This window comes from Otolemur garnettii, unplaced genomic scaffold, assembly GCF_000181295.1.
Source record: "Otolemur garnettii isolate 467f Iridium unplaced genomic scaffold, OtoGar3 scaffold00022, whole genome shotgun sequence".
Classification (NCBI taxonomy): Eukaryota; Metazoa; Chordata; class Mammalia; order Primates; family Galagidae; genus Otolemur; species Otolemur garnettii.
In genome coordinates, this window is record NW_003852417.1 from 7,457,677 (window position 1) to 7,472,267 (window position 14,591).

The following is a 14,591-nucleotide window of genomic DNA, read 5'->3' on the forward strand; positions in this document are numbered from 1 at the left end:
TCTGCAAGCTGACAAATTCCATGCTCTGGGTTACTGAAGCCAGAGCAGGAACTAGGCTAATCTTGCTAAGGAAATGCTGTGTTGTGGAAAACTTTCTGAGCATCAAATCTTGATGGCATCAACTTGTGTTTTACTCATGTTGTTATCCCAACCCCCTACTAGCATCTTAGCAATCTGAGTGACACATAGTAGGCTTTCAAGAAATGTTTATAAAGATAGAATAAACACAGAACTGCAGACAGATACCCCACAAAGACAGACAAGAGAAAGAAAGATCCCCAGCTTGGCTACGTCTACACCTGTGTCACCCATCAATGTCAGTTCTTACAACCTGGCCTCACAGTATTTCCCAGCCCAGTATTCTGGGCAGCCACAAGCAGTGGAAGGGAAATGGCAGGTAAAATGATGTATATTATTATCCCTCATTAGGGCAACTTCAAAAGCAGAGAACATATCCTACTCATAATCCAATTGATTCTATTACATCTACCAGAGCCTTTGTATAAAGGTTCTTAATTATAAGGAGGAAAGGATCCAAATCACCTATAGAGGTTTTTAATAAAACAGATGCTAGGATCCCATCCCAAACCCACCTGATTAAGCCTTTGAGCGTAGGGCTAGGTTTTTTTTTTTTTTAGTTCTCAATAGGTAATTTTGTTGTTCTTATTAAGAGCCAATGGCCTAGCAAAGAGAATGTCAGTAAAAGTACTAACAAATAAATTAATTTAGATTTCTTAGCTGCCCTGGCCAGTGTCCTTCCATCAACTCACAGCTGATGCCAATAATAATCATGTGAAGACTTAATTCCCTCTCAGTCATTAGGGTGGATTTAATTAACTCCACTGCAAAAGCACAGTATATTTATGGACCTATGTGGTCCATTCCACGTCTACCTTGTATCTTGATTTAAGTGACTGCCCAGGTTCTGAAGCCAAACTTCCACTTTCTGTTCTAATAATAGCACTTTTTTGTGTTGTTTTGTGATAAGATCTCACTATATTGCCACGGCTGGAGTGCAGTGACCCGATCACATCTCACTGTAACCTCCAACTCCTGGACTCATGGGATTCTCCTGTCTTAGACAATCGAGTAGAAAGGACTACAGGTGCATACCATCACACCTTACTAATTTTTCTATTTTTTGTAGAGATAAGGTCTCCTGTTGCCCAGGCTGGTCTCAAACTCCTGGCTCACAGTGATCCTCCGGCCTCAGCTTCCCCAAAAGTGCAGGGATTACAGGCGATGAGGCACCATGCCCAGCCCAATAACAACACTTTAATTTTTGAAGTCTTGCTCACACTGAATCTCCCAGAAAAGTGAAGCCTTGTCTCTGAACCCTAGCCTTCTCTCTATTAAAGCCTACTAACTGTTGCCTGTCAGGTACCTTTCCCTAACCCCTATTGCAGACTCTCCACCACAATTTTCTTTTGTTAAATGCTTCTTAGTAGGCTATCCTGGACCTCCTTAGTGTTTGAGAAGCTTGCTAAAACACCATCTATGGTCTGTGCCCACTGAACTACCAGAAAAGTGTGGTTCAGAAAAAGTAAATAAGTTGCCTTGAGGTTATACCACTAATAAGGAATACAGAGAAGAATAGAATTCAGGACTCCTGTCTCCTAACCCAATATATGTTTTAATATATAACATTTTTAATATTCTATTTGTACTATTTCTATGAAATAAGCTAAAGCTACCTCAACAGTCTTCTTTCAACTCTCCACTCTCAAGAGGATCATTTTTAACATGAGAAGAAATTCAATCTGGCCAACTTTCTTTTTTTTTTCTTCTGACATAGAGTCTTGCTCTGTCTCCCAAGGTAGAATGCTGTGGCATCATAGCTCACAGCAACCTCAAATTTTGGGGCTTGAGTAAACCCTCTTACCTCAACCTCCCAAGTAGCTGGGACTACAGGCGCCTGCCACTACACTTGGCTAGTTTTTCTATTTTTAGTAAAGACGGGGTGATCTTTACTCAGGCTCGTCTCAAACTCATGAGCTCAAGCAATCCACTTGCCTCAGCCTCCCAAAGTACTAGGATTATAGGTGTGACCCACCATGCCTGGCCTGGCCAACTTCTTAAAACAGCATTTCTTTGCAGAGGTATTCTGGAAGAGTTCTCATAGCCAAGGGGGAAAGTATAAGAAAGGTGCTAAATACTGTGCTTAAGATTAATGAAATCCCCTGACATGTAGTTACCACATCAAGTTAAACAACCACCAAACACTCAAAGAGAAAGTGAAGGAAGAGACTGACTGATTCACCAGCTGAACAGATTGAAAACTTCATAAAAATTTCAAAGGCCTACTTATGTGTAACTGTAACACAGTGAGAACTAACCCTTCTATTAAAGAATCCCCAAAACGAGGAGTGACAGATAAGGACAAAGCTGATTTCCATATGATTTAATTACTATCAGTGATAAGCAAAAGGGCCAAAAAAGCTCTCAAAAACTTACATCACAATACTACAAATTAATAAAACTGTTTTCTACTTAACAGGACCAAGATGCTTCTGAGTCAGACATTCTCCAACCCGTAGCATATTCTCCATTAGCCAGCCAACCTACAGAGAACAATACAAACAGATAATAGGATGGGACCACGAACCTCCACTTCCCTGCCTCCCCAGAACAAATGCCTGTGAAACCAAAAATGAGTCTGTGAAGCTCAGCAAGCTCCTTAATGCACATCTACCAAGACAACGCAGCTCCCTCAACAGAAAATGATATCTCTTCATGCCTCTTCAAAAAACCAACCAAGCTCAAAGAAAGAACTTTCTCATGCTGAGAAGTGAGAAATTGAAAGGCAACATGAAAAACTCCTTAAGAAAAGGTCAACTCAATTTACTGACATTCATAGTTTGCAGATACGATGCTACATGTTAATCTCTCCAGTGCCTACGGTTGCTACGTTAGTAGAGGCCAAATGCACTTTCTCACTGCAGTGGGAGATAATTGGTAAAGACCATGACTAAGCTAACTATTCATCCTTTTCCAGAAGAAGCAATTCTTGACAAAAATTATCAATGTAGTTAGAATTTATGAAAAATTTCCCACTACAATTAATACGTAACTGCTCCTCCGGCTCTCAATAGTGTATCTTTTCAGATACCAAGGTCCTGAATCTCACCAAATATATAGGACTTGAGGAACCAGAGGAAAAGGCAATTTTATGGCAACATGATGGCTATGAAAGACTACTGATTAGCTTTCAAAAAGTCTCCTAAGTCTAGATGAAACTTACACCTCATAGAAAAATAAGATTTACCTATGCTCTTGGGTTAACCTTCAAGGTAGGGTAATTCTCAAAACTATCTTCTCCACAAGATAAAATTTGAACATTTACGGGACCAACTCTTATTTCCCTAGTCAAGGGTGATGAGTTAGGAGACTGTGGGTTTCTGCACACTCTATGGCTTCCCTGCCCAGACTCTTTCTTTCTTTCTTTCTTTTTTTTTAAGACAGAGTCTCACTATGTCGCCCTCGGTAGAGTGCTGTAGCATCACAGCTCACAGCAACCTCAAACTCTTGGGCTTAAGCAATTCTCTTGCCTCAGCCTCCCAAGTAGCTGGGACTACAGGCACCTGCCACAACACCCTGCTACTTTCTTGCTGCAATTTTCATTGTTGTTTAGCTGGCCGAGGCTGGGCTGGAACATGCCACCCTCAGTGCATGTAGCTGGTGCTGTAACCACTGTGCTACAGGCACCAAGCCCCAGAATCTTTCTATTCTGTGCCAGTGAAGTTAGCTTCTAGTCACTGAGGAGCTCATTCACACAACAACCATTTTTGATCCTCCACTAAGTGCTAGGTATTTACTTGGAATACCACCTTAATTCCAGGAGTGCAAAAGACTTATGTATTTAAAACGTTTAAGATTTTGTTCAGGGGAACAGAGAAGCCCATGTGAGATGACCAAATCACTGTTTATAAAGCATAGCCCTTTAACCCTTTAGCATACCATTATTTAAAGGTATTCCCCACCTCCCTGAAAACAGCTCTCTAAAGACTATGCCTGATGCCATCTCCTGAGCCTTAAATAGTCCCTATCAGTGCTACCTTAAGTAAATACAATTACCTAACTACTCTCCAGCCAGTTCACTCTTATGTGACCATAACTTACTTTAAGCCAAACTGAAACCCTAGCTTATTATTCACTGTAAATACTTCCTCAAGTTCTTTATAAACCATTGGTCTAAAACAGAATTGGCTAAAAGAAAAAAAATTAATAATCCAAATGCCTGAATTCTTCTTTTGCATAAACATGACATTCATTATTAATCAATCACAGTATTAAATACTTTTCCAAAGGTGGTTTGTATTTCTTAACATAAAGACAAAAGAGTTCAAATAAAAGGCCATTTGAAGGACTTTTTTTTTTCTCTCTGGTTCATTTATTTACACATTACAGCTTCACCAAGGTATAACCTACATCCACAAAATTCAGACATGAGGGATCTTGGTGGGTAATAGACGTAAAAATGATTATAGCACTGGTTGCACAACTTTATACATTTATTAAAAATCAACAAACTAAGCATGTAAAATCAGTCTTCAAGGAATTTCAGCATGGGTGACTTCTCAAAAGAAAAGCTTCTCCCAACAGAGTAAGCATGTCCTCTGTCTTCTGACTTTGTTAATACATAAATTAGGGTCTAGAAGTAGCTACCTTCAAACAAGTAATTATCTCTGTGTATTTATCAAGGAACTGTTGAAGATTCAAAGCCAAATAAGTCAGATTTTGCCTACAGAAATTTACAAGAAAATGAAGAACAAAATCTTAAACTATATACTACTGAAACAAATAAATGCCATTTTAAAATCTATACATAAAGTCTTCTATTTGAACTTAATTCGTATTAAGTGTGCTTATTTGTGAATATATGATTCCTTAAAAAGACTGTAAACTCCTAAGGGCCAGGGACTACATGTGAACCTCCACCAGGAAGCACAGAACCCACCATGTACTGAAAGCTTACCGTCTGCTCCTCTAAGAACGCAGAGGAAGTACGAGGTCCTTCTCAGCCAGAATTAGGAAAAACTCCAAGAAAACAAATGGAGCAAAGAGAACAATAAGATCAGAGAAGAGAAGGCAGTGAGGTTTGGGAGGGCATTTTAGAAAGGGAAACAGGACTTAAATATGAGATAGTCTGAGTGTTTAAGGAGGATAAAATACATACATCAGACTGTGAGTTAAAAAAAGAAAATTGTCAAAATCAGCATATCCATAGAGCCTATCCCAAAAGTTTCACAATTAATTTTTGTTTCATATTACTGAATTTACTATATCTCAATTTCTCTTCTTGAACAATGCTTGCATCATCAGGCAAACTGATGAATTACATAAAACCCTGACTTCACATATTACCAACTTACCCCATATCCACTCTGGCTGATTTACTTCACATTTATAAAACCTTTCTGGATGACAAATATCACACGTTCACATTAAGAGAGTAACCAAAAATAAATTAAAATGATAAATATTTCAGCTTCTTTCATTTAAAAAAAAAAAGCCACATAATGGAAAATATACACCACCTAGAAAAGTTTGGTCATGCATGGCAGGGTGCTTACACACACTCCCTGCTTTCATTCAGAAATATTAAATGCAGTCATCCATCTCCAAGCTGACTGCTACCAAGAGTTGTACATTATTGTGGAACAAGAAAAGAGGACCTCAATTTTTGGTTTATAACATATTTAAGTTTCCAAACTTCTTCCCCCTCAAAAAATATTCTCTTAGTTGCATAGAACCTGGGCCAAAAGGTGAAGGCCTTAAAAATAATAAGTAATGTAACTTATGACACATTATCAAGTAATAACTATTCACTGTGTGATAACTTCAAACCTAGGATCCCAAATAAACCCTACTTACCCTCCTGAAATAATACTAGGTAAAAAAGAAATGAAATATTGACTTTTATAACAAATCAAGACTGTGGAGTAGTCAGTATGAAATAAACCAAATAAACAAAAACATTCCAGCATTAAGATATAAAAGATACTTCTTTTAAAAGAGGTAAGAAAAAAAAACAGAAATTTGAGAAATACAAAATACAAAACGAACAGAAGAAAAAGAAAAGGGAAATCAAAGTAAACACAATTTTCCCTCTTTACTCAGGAAATAAAAGTTAATCAAGGTGCCCACAGAGGGAGCATTATCTCTCAATCAACAAACATCAAGTTTTCATATTAGAGACTGAGGCTTTCACAAGGATGTACACTACATATTCCCTGCCTTCAAGAATCTGACATTAACTGGAGTTGAGGGATATACCTCAGTACTTCCGTACTGCTATTACAAAATACCTGAGAATGGATGACTTATGAAAAATGGAAATTTATCTTCTTGCAGTTCCAAAGACTGGGAAGTCCAAGATCAAGGCACCAGTAGGTTTGGCTGTCCGGTTAGGACCGCTTTCTGCTTCCAAAGTAACACCTTGTTGCTGCCCCTCTGGAGGAGAGGAACACGTCCTCGTGTGGCAGAAGGCAGAAAGGCAAGACAGCCAAATGCTACTTGTGAAGCCTCTTCTATGAGGCCTTTAATCCCACTCAGGAGGGAGGAGCCCTCACAGCCTAATCCCTTACTACCATCACATTGGCCATCAGGTTTCCACACATGAATCTTGCAGGAGACACACTCAAACCATAGCAGGGCACATTCATCAAAATAGAAAAAAAAATCAACAACAAAATGTGGTATATATAAATAGTGCCCCAAAAGATCCCTAAAGAATAAGCTGCTACTTACCGTTTCAAATTATCTGGCCTCAACCTGCCTTTCCCACACCCTCCCTTCATCAACTCTGTCACTCCCTTTCCCCTCCCACACATGCTCTACAATGTCAACCAAACTACACCACCTGTAATTTCCCCAAAATATACTGTAACTTCTTTCCTCTTGCTACTGTTCACACTGACTGTGTCTGAAATGACCAGCATGCCCAGATCACAGTGCAAGGGCCACCTTCCATACTTCCCTGTCCTTCAATAAAGAGATAGCCCTTTATCTTGATCCCCAAATCAGTGTACAGCATCCTTTCTAAGCCCCTTAATTTCTAGATTGCATTCTGGTATATACATATTTACACGTACACATACACACATACACAGAGAGAAAGAGTGAGTGCAAGAGAAAAAAATGCATGTGTCTCCATCTTTATTTCTATCTCCCACAACATCTAACATAGCACATTACACATAACAAGCCACAATAAATACGAGAGTGCTGGAAAACAGGCCAATTAAAGATAGAATAGGATTTCTATCTCATCAATCTTCCTAACACAGACAATTCCTCTAACTCAACAGAACAATAGACTTTTTAAGAAATAGAAGATTAGAATTTTAAAGAAAAAAAGTATATACATGTGCTGGGAAGAAGGATTTAGGAACTACACTTTAAAACAACAAAATCAAGTAGAACTAAATCAAAAATGGCCTTAAAAGAGCAAAGAGCAATCCTTACTTGAACATAATAAAATGTGCTACCAAAAAAGATTTAAACATAAAGAAGTCACTCTCCACAAGGGTACAGCCATGTCACACTGTCATGGCTTGGCAAAATTCACAACAAATAGCCGAACTTGTCACAGCAAAACAAATTCTAGCCCCTTTCTAACAGCAACATTTAAATCCAAGACTTAATTCGTGAAGCAAGGCATGGAAAACACAAGACCTAAAATTTTAAAGTAAATTTATTAAAGGGTTAACCTTTATACAAGAAGTTGAAAAAATTAAAATTAAAATGCCATGATTCTCTTCTTCTTGTAATGTGTTTATTTTACAATCAAAAGAAAAGTTTTGATACAAAAAAAATCTGTAATTATTTGCAGCATATACAATTACTTTCAATTTTATAAAGTGTGAAGACCTCTAACTTTGCATATAATCACTTAATTACATTCAAAATAAAAGTCTTATCATTATTTCAGATTACGTATTACAGTTAGTTATTTTTATTTTTTTAATTATCCAGACTTTGAAACTGATCTTTAAATTTCATAAAAATGTAAGAACTAACTCTTCAACACAGGAGTCATGCAAGTCAAAAGGAATAAATTAATACTATTGTAAAAAAAAAAAAAATACTATTGTATTTACCTGACTCAAGGTAATAATTATATCTATCATTTCCTGAACATCTATCTATATGTGTTAGATATTTAATCCTCAAAACAACCTGTGGCACACTGAAGATTCATTTCAACTCCCTTTTCTCTCTTCTGACAAAAGATTTTTAGAGAATATGTATAAATTAAAAATAACAATTAAAACTAAAACCACAATGAATCATTTAAAAAAGAGATGAGGTCCACCTAGGCACAGTGGCTCATACCTGTAATCCAAGCCTTTGGGAGGCCAAGGCAGGTGGACTGCCTGAGCACACAGGTTCAAGACCAGCCTAAGCCAGAGCAAGACCTCATCTCTAAAAATAGCCAGGCATTGTGGCAGGCAACTGTAGTCCCAGCTACTTGAGAGGCTGAGGCAAGAGAACTGCTAGAGCCCAAGAGTTTGAGGTTGCCGTGAGCTATGACACCACAGCACTCTACCAAGGATTACCAAGTGAGACTCTTGTCTCAAAAAAAAAAAAAAAATGAGATGAGGTCCAGAAGAATTAGTAAAACACAAACTATATCAGCAAAAATTAACTAGAATACAGATTTTTCAAAATTAGGATCATGCTTCAGTAGTTCATTATATTTATAAAAGATCTCAAAAAGTATTTCAAACTTTCTTCATTAAGTCCATGTATTTATACAGAAAAAATTAAAACAATCTTTTTACTTCCTTTTTTCAACAAAAAACAAAGGGGGAAATAGGAGAGAAAGAGAATATTAAAGATGGTTCTAGGAGACTCTACATTTAGATAACAGAATCCCAGAGAGGACAGAAAAAACAGTGGAGCAAAAACAACCCAAGAAAGAATTCTAAGAATTTTCTCAAAAATAAGAGTTATGAGTACCCAAAGTAAAGGGCGAGCATTATGGATATTAATAAATCTAAGTTATAATATGCTCAAATTTCAGAACAGTGAGGGGAAGAAAATCTTAGATACCAAAGAACCGGGAACAACAAGCAGAGAAAGAAACATAGTTTTTATACTAAAATGACAGAATTCTCGAGAGTAACACTAAAAGGTAGAATAAAACAGAGCAGTATCATCTAAATTCTATGGGCATGTTATCATAGTTTGCCATGTATAATGTAGACATTCTGCTGAAATTTTTGAAGGAAAAATAAAGATGTACATTACACATGTGTAGACTTAATTCTGTATCTATATAAATGTTTTTAATTCTTTCATTTACGAATACGAGTTAAAAGTGTAACTCTAGAAAGCAATAACAATATCCATATGTAAAATAATCACTGGAACACAGAAATCAGTTATTGAACTTATGATGAACTTGCAACGAAAACATGTTCAGCCAATGAAGAACAACATATTTCTCTGTGTACACATTAGGTGAGAGCTAGCAATCTAGTCAATATGTTAACAAAAATTATTGAAAAATCCCTTGGAAAATGTCAAGATAGTTTTTACATACTAAAATCTTTAAGCTGTAAGTTTGAATTTTAAAAAAAAAAAGATTTTTTCCCTGAAACTTTGAGCCAAAAACATGGGTCACATTATACAAGCGAGAGCATTACACACAGCAAAATACGGTATGTCCTTCCTACATTTCTATGCAGCTAAACATTAATTAATCATGAAAATAGAATACAGCCATTTTTCAGACATGCAAGGCTTCTAAAATTATACTTCCTACAAACCCTTTCTAAGGAAGTAAAAGGAAGTTGTGACCCACCAAAACACTTAAATTATCCAAAAGAGAAAAAGCAAGAAATCCATAAAGTGCGTCATGCAACAAAGAAAAATATGAAAGGAATCCTCAAGATGATAGGGAAGTGAAACTCCAAGACAGCAGATATGGCAGGTATAAATCTAAACTGGACAAGATCAGAAAGTTTGGAAGCTTCCTCAAAAGGATGAAATTCACAAAATGCCTGACATGTGATCTGATGAATGGCGATTTACACAATTGGGTGAGTTTGGGGGGAAATGTGTGGTAAGTGCATTTAAAAACTTGGAAAATTAAAAAAAAATCATTAACTACAGGAAAGTAAATACATACAAGTAAGAAGTTACCAGCTAAGTCATCATAACCTACAATGCCATGCATGATTCAGCATTCACCATTCTCTCTTGACTTAGACTTGTTACTCTCCTTCTCAATCTGCGTTGGCCTAACTGGCTTGCTTGCTGTTCCTAGAACATGCCAAGCACACTCCCAACTCATGGCTTTGCTCTGGATATTCCCTCTGAGTAGAACATTCTTATCCTAGATACATAAATAACTAACATTCTCATCTTTTACAGGTGTTTGTGCAAATGTAACTTTCTCAATGAAGGTAACCAGATACTCTATTTAAAACTGTAACCTGGGCAGGGCACAGTGACTCAGCCTGTACTCCTAGCATGCTGGAAGGCTGAGAAGGTGAAAAACTTGCTGGGTGTCATGGTGGGTGCCTGTAGTCCCAGCTACTGAGGCAACAGGATCACTTGAACTCAGCAATTTGAGGTTGCTGTGAACTAAGCTGATGCCATGGCACTCTACCCAGTGCAACAGAGTAAGATACTATCTAAATAAACAAATAAATGAATAAAATTGTAACCTGAACTCTACTCTCCCACCCCTCTACTCTCTGATCCTTTTTCCCATAATAATTAGCTCCTCACATACTTTATGCTTATTGTTTGTTGCATGTTCCATGAGGAAGACATATCCCAAGCACCTACAACAGTATATCCCACCAAGTAGGAAGTCAATAAATGGTTATTGAATGAATTAATGAATAAATAAGTAAAAATGGAAAAGCAATCATGAAATACTGTAAAAGCTTGTCTCACCTTTGAATCGTATCTACATAACCATAATAATAACCATAATTAAAAAATGATGATATAAATATAAATATAATAAGAGAACAAGCAAAGGTTCAGTGAGCGGATATGTGGTGGAATAAGTAAGAAAACTAAATACACATCTTCCATAAAGGGAAGCCAATTACATAATGTGTACATTTAGAATCAAGAAGTATAATGTAAGCTTTCCATTTAGATGTATGAAAACAACTAAAGCAATCAAGTAAAATACCCAAAAGTGGTAACCTTTGGAAAGTAAGATATCAAGTGAGTCAGTTTTTTTAAACTATTTAAATACTTGATAGTATGTGCAATTTTTATTCAATAAAAATTAAATATGGGTGGGCACAGTGGTTCATGCTCATAATTCCACCACTTTGGGAAGCAAGGTAAGCAAATCACATGAAGCCAGGAGTATGAGGACAATAACAGCAAGATGTCATCTCTACAAAAAACACTTTTAATTTTTTTCTTTTTTTTTGAGGCATAGACTCACTTTGCTGCCCTGGGTAGAGTGCTGGGGCATCACAGCTCACAGCAACCTCAAATTCCCGGGCTCAAGCAATCCTTTTCCCTCAGCTTCCCTGGCTCAGGCACTATAGGCACCTGCCACAAAGCCCATCTATTTTTCTTTAGTAAAGATGGGGTCTTGCTCTTGTTCAGGCTGGTCTCCAACTCCTAAAAATCAAGCAGTAGTCCTCCCTCCTCAGCCTCCCAGAGTGCTAGGATTTTAGGCATGAGACAACGCTGGTCTCCAACTCCTAAACTCAAGGAGTCCTCCCTCCTCAGCCTCCTAGACTACTAAGAATTTAGGCATGAGCCACTGCACCTGGCCTAAATTTTTTAAATTTAGAAAGTAAATATATGAAAAAACTTTTACAAGACAAGTCACATTCTCAGAACAAGATATTCCTCATGCATTATCATAGATCCAGAACTAATATGCAAATTATATAAAAATGTTAAAACCCATCACAAGAAGATATAAAAAATCATTTCAAAGATGAGAAAACATGAATGGCCATTAACAAATAAAAATCTGCTCAACTTCATCAGTATCGAGAGAAATGCAAATTAAAACCAAGTATCTTGACATACTTTTTTTACTCCTGCCAAAGCAGCACAAATTTGAAAGTCTGATATAATCAAGAGTACTGAGAATGTGAATCAATAGAAACTTTCAACTATTTCTGATAGGGTTGTAAATTGGTACTTGGTACAACCACTCTGGAAAACATATGACCTCATTTAATAAAGTTGAAGATGTACTTATATGACAATTCAGCAATTCCACTCCCAATTATATATCCTGCAGAAACTCTTAGACATATGTCAAGGAAATAAACAATAAGTTTTACCACAGTACTACTTTTAAAACAAAAAACTGAAAAAAAAGAAAACAAAGCAATTTTCATCTATGGGAGAATAGACAAATATGTTGCAAACTACTCATGAAAAGTTCTAGTAGTAGTTAAAAATGAATGAACTAAAACAACAGGAAATCAAAAAGCAAATCATAAAGCAAGACTTATAAGTCTCCTGTGTGATTCCATTCATATCAAGTCAAAACAGCAAAACTAGGTGTAAGTAAGTGGAAAACCATAAAGCAAGCAAGGGAATGAGGTACACAAAATTCAAGAGACAGAGAGGATAGGATGAGGGGGGAGCACAAAGGGGACTTCCGTGTGGGTGTGTTCTTCTAAAATATAAAAATACCACAATAGCACCACACAGGTATATGACTGAACAGAATATGAAACTTGCATACATTTTCATTCAAAAAGTCTTAAGCATACTGAGAGCCACAGAGTATAAGGATGTGCCAATAGACAGAGAGTGTCCCAAAATTAAAAACTCAAGTTTGTCTTACTCAAATTTGGCATAGTTTCCATCTAGAGAACCAAACAGTTAGCTTAGCTAACTTAAAAGATATGTGTAAATCTCATTCTCACATAACAAAATTAAAAGAAAGAAATAAATGGAAGTAGAAAATGTCATAAGGTTTCCAGTAACCCTCCATGTAAATGCCAAATACATGCAGCAGTGACATTTAAGAAGGATGGGATAAAACTGTTGGAGGGACCATGGAAAACCAATGCAACCCTAACTTCCATGGAAAGAAAGAAGGGAAGCAATGTCTAAAGAGGTCCTCTGTGTGAGGGCACTTTGGACATGGTACTTCAGTAGTTCTCTCAATAATGCTGAGATAGGTACTTGAGTAATTTATAGATGAGAAAAATAAGGTCCAGAAGGTTAAAAGAAAAGAAGAGATTCCTCAATCCATATCCCCAGTGCCCCCATCTGGCTCAGAGCAGCTCTGGTCAGATGGATAAGCATGAATAATAATAGGAAGATGACAACAATATTACAGATATTAAGGGTAACTATGCATAAAGAAGGAAAAGAAGAAGCCAAAATAAGAATCAAAATGGACAGTTTCTTTTCCCTAAATCTGTGCCAAGATTTCTCTATCTACTTAATATTCCACTAAATAAGAGAACAATGGCTGCTCACCTGTGACCAGGATGGTAAATGGCTGTGTTGATTCCACGAGGATAATGACTACTGAAGCTGAAACAGTGACTCTCTTGGTAGCTCTGGTTTGTTCCAACACTAAATTTAGGAAGGTAAATAAGAAACAAATACCATTAAACCACAATGGATGTCACTAAATACACAATTAAATTAAAAAGACAAACACCAAAAATGGCTAAGGATGAAAAACTTCTGAACTCTGCTACATTATAGTGGGGAAGGTAATTGATCTAACTACTGGCAGTTTTTATAAAAATAAACTACATCTACCCTATGACTCAGCAATCCAACTTGAAGATACCCAAGAGAAATGAAAATATTTATCTACAAAGACTTGCACAAAAAAGATCATAACAGCTTTATTTACAATAGCACTTAACTGGAAACTTAGGGGTCCATCAATAGAATAATGGATAAAAAAAAACAAAAGAAATGCATACAATGAATACTGATTAGCAATACAAAGGAATAAACTATTGATCTATGTGAAAATATGGATGAATCTCAAAATATTATGCTGAATGAAGACTTAGGCAAAAAAGTACATACTAAAGTTGTCCCTAGGTATCTGTGGAGAGTTGGTTCAAGTATATCGAAATCCAAGGATGTTCAAATCTCTGATATAAAAGTGGTGTAGTGTTTCCATATAATCTACACACTTTAAGTCACCTCTAGATTACTTATACTGCCTAATACAATGTAAATGCTATGTAAATAACTGTTATACTGTATTGTTCAGGGAATAATGGCAAGGAAAAAAGTCTGCATGTGTTCAGTACAGATAGGATTGTTTTCCAAATATTTTCAACATGCAGTTGATTGAATGTGCAGATGCAAAATCCACAGCTATGGAAAGCCAATTATAAGTGATTCCAATAATGTGAATTATAAGAACAAGCAAAACAAATCTATAACTAAAAATTTTTAAACAGTAGCTGTTCTGGGAGATGGTATGGACAGAGATTTACTGGAAAGGAGCATGAGGGAACTTTCTACAATGATGGTAAGGTTTTGTATCTTGGCAAAAGTTTAAATTGTACAAATTATGCATTTATCATAACTCACTAGCCAATACATGCACAATTAAGATCTATGTAAATTTTACCTCAAAAGAAATAAAATCATAA

At 36.5% G+C, this 14,591-nt stretch overlaps 1 protein-coding gene across 1 annotated transcript in view; it reads right to left on the minus strand.

Annotated features, from left to right (window-relative positions):
- NBAS (neuroblastoma amplified sequence) overlaps positions 1 to 14,591 on the minus strand; it is a 367,205-nt gene that overhangs the window by 321,503 nt on the left and 31,111 nt on the right. Inside the window, 1 exon segment of the mRNA XM_023511811.1 lies at positions 13,444 to 13,666. Within this exon segment, the coding sequence (XP_023367579.1) occupies positions 13,444 to 13,666 (223 nt within the window).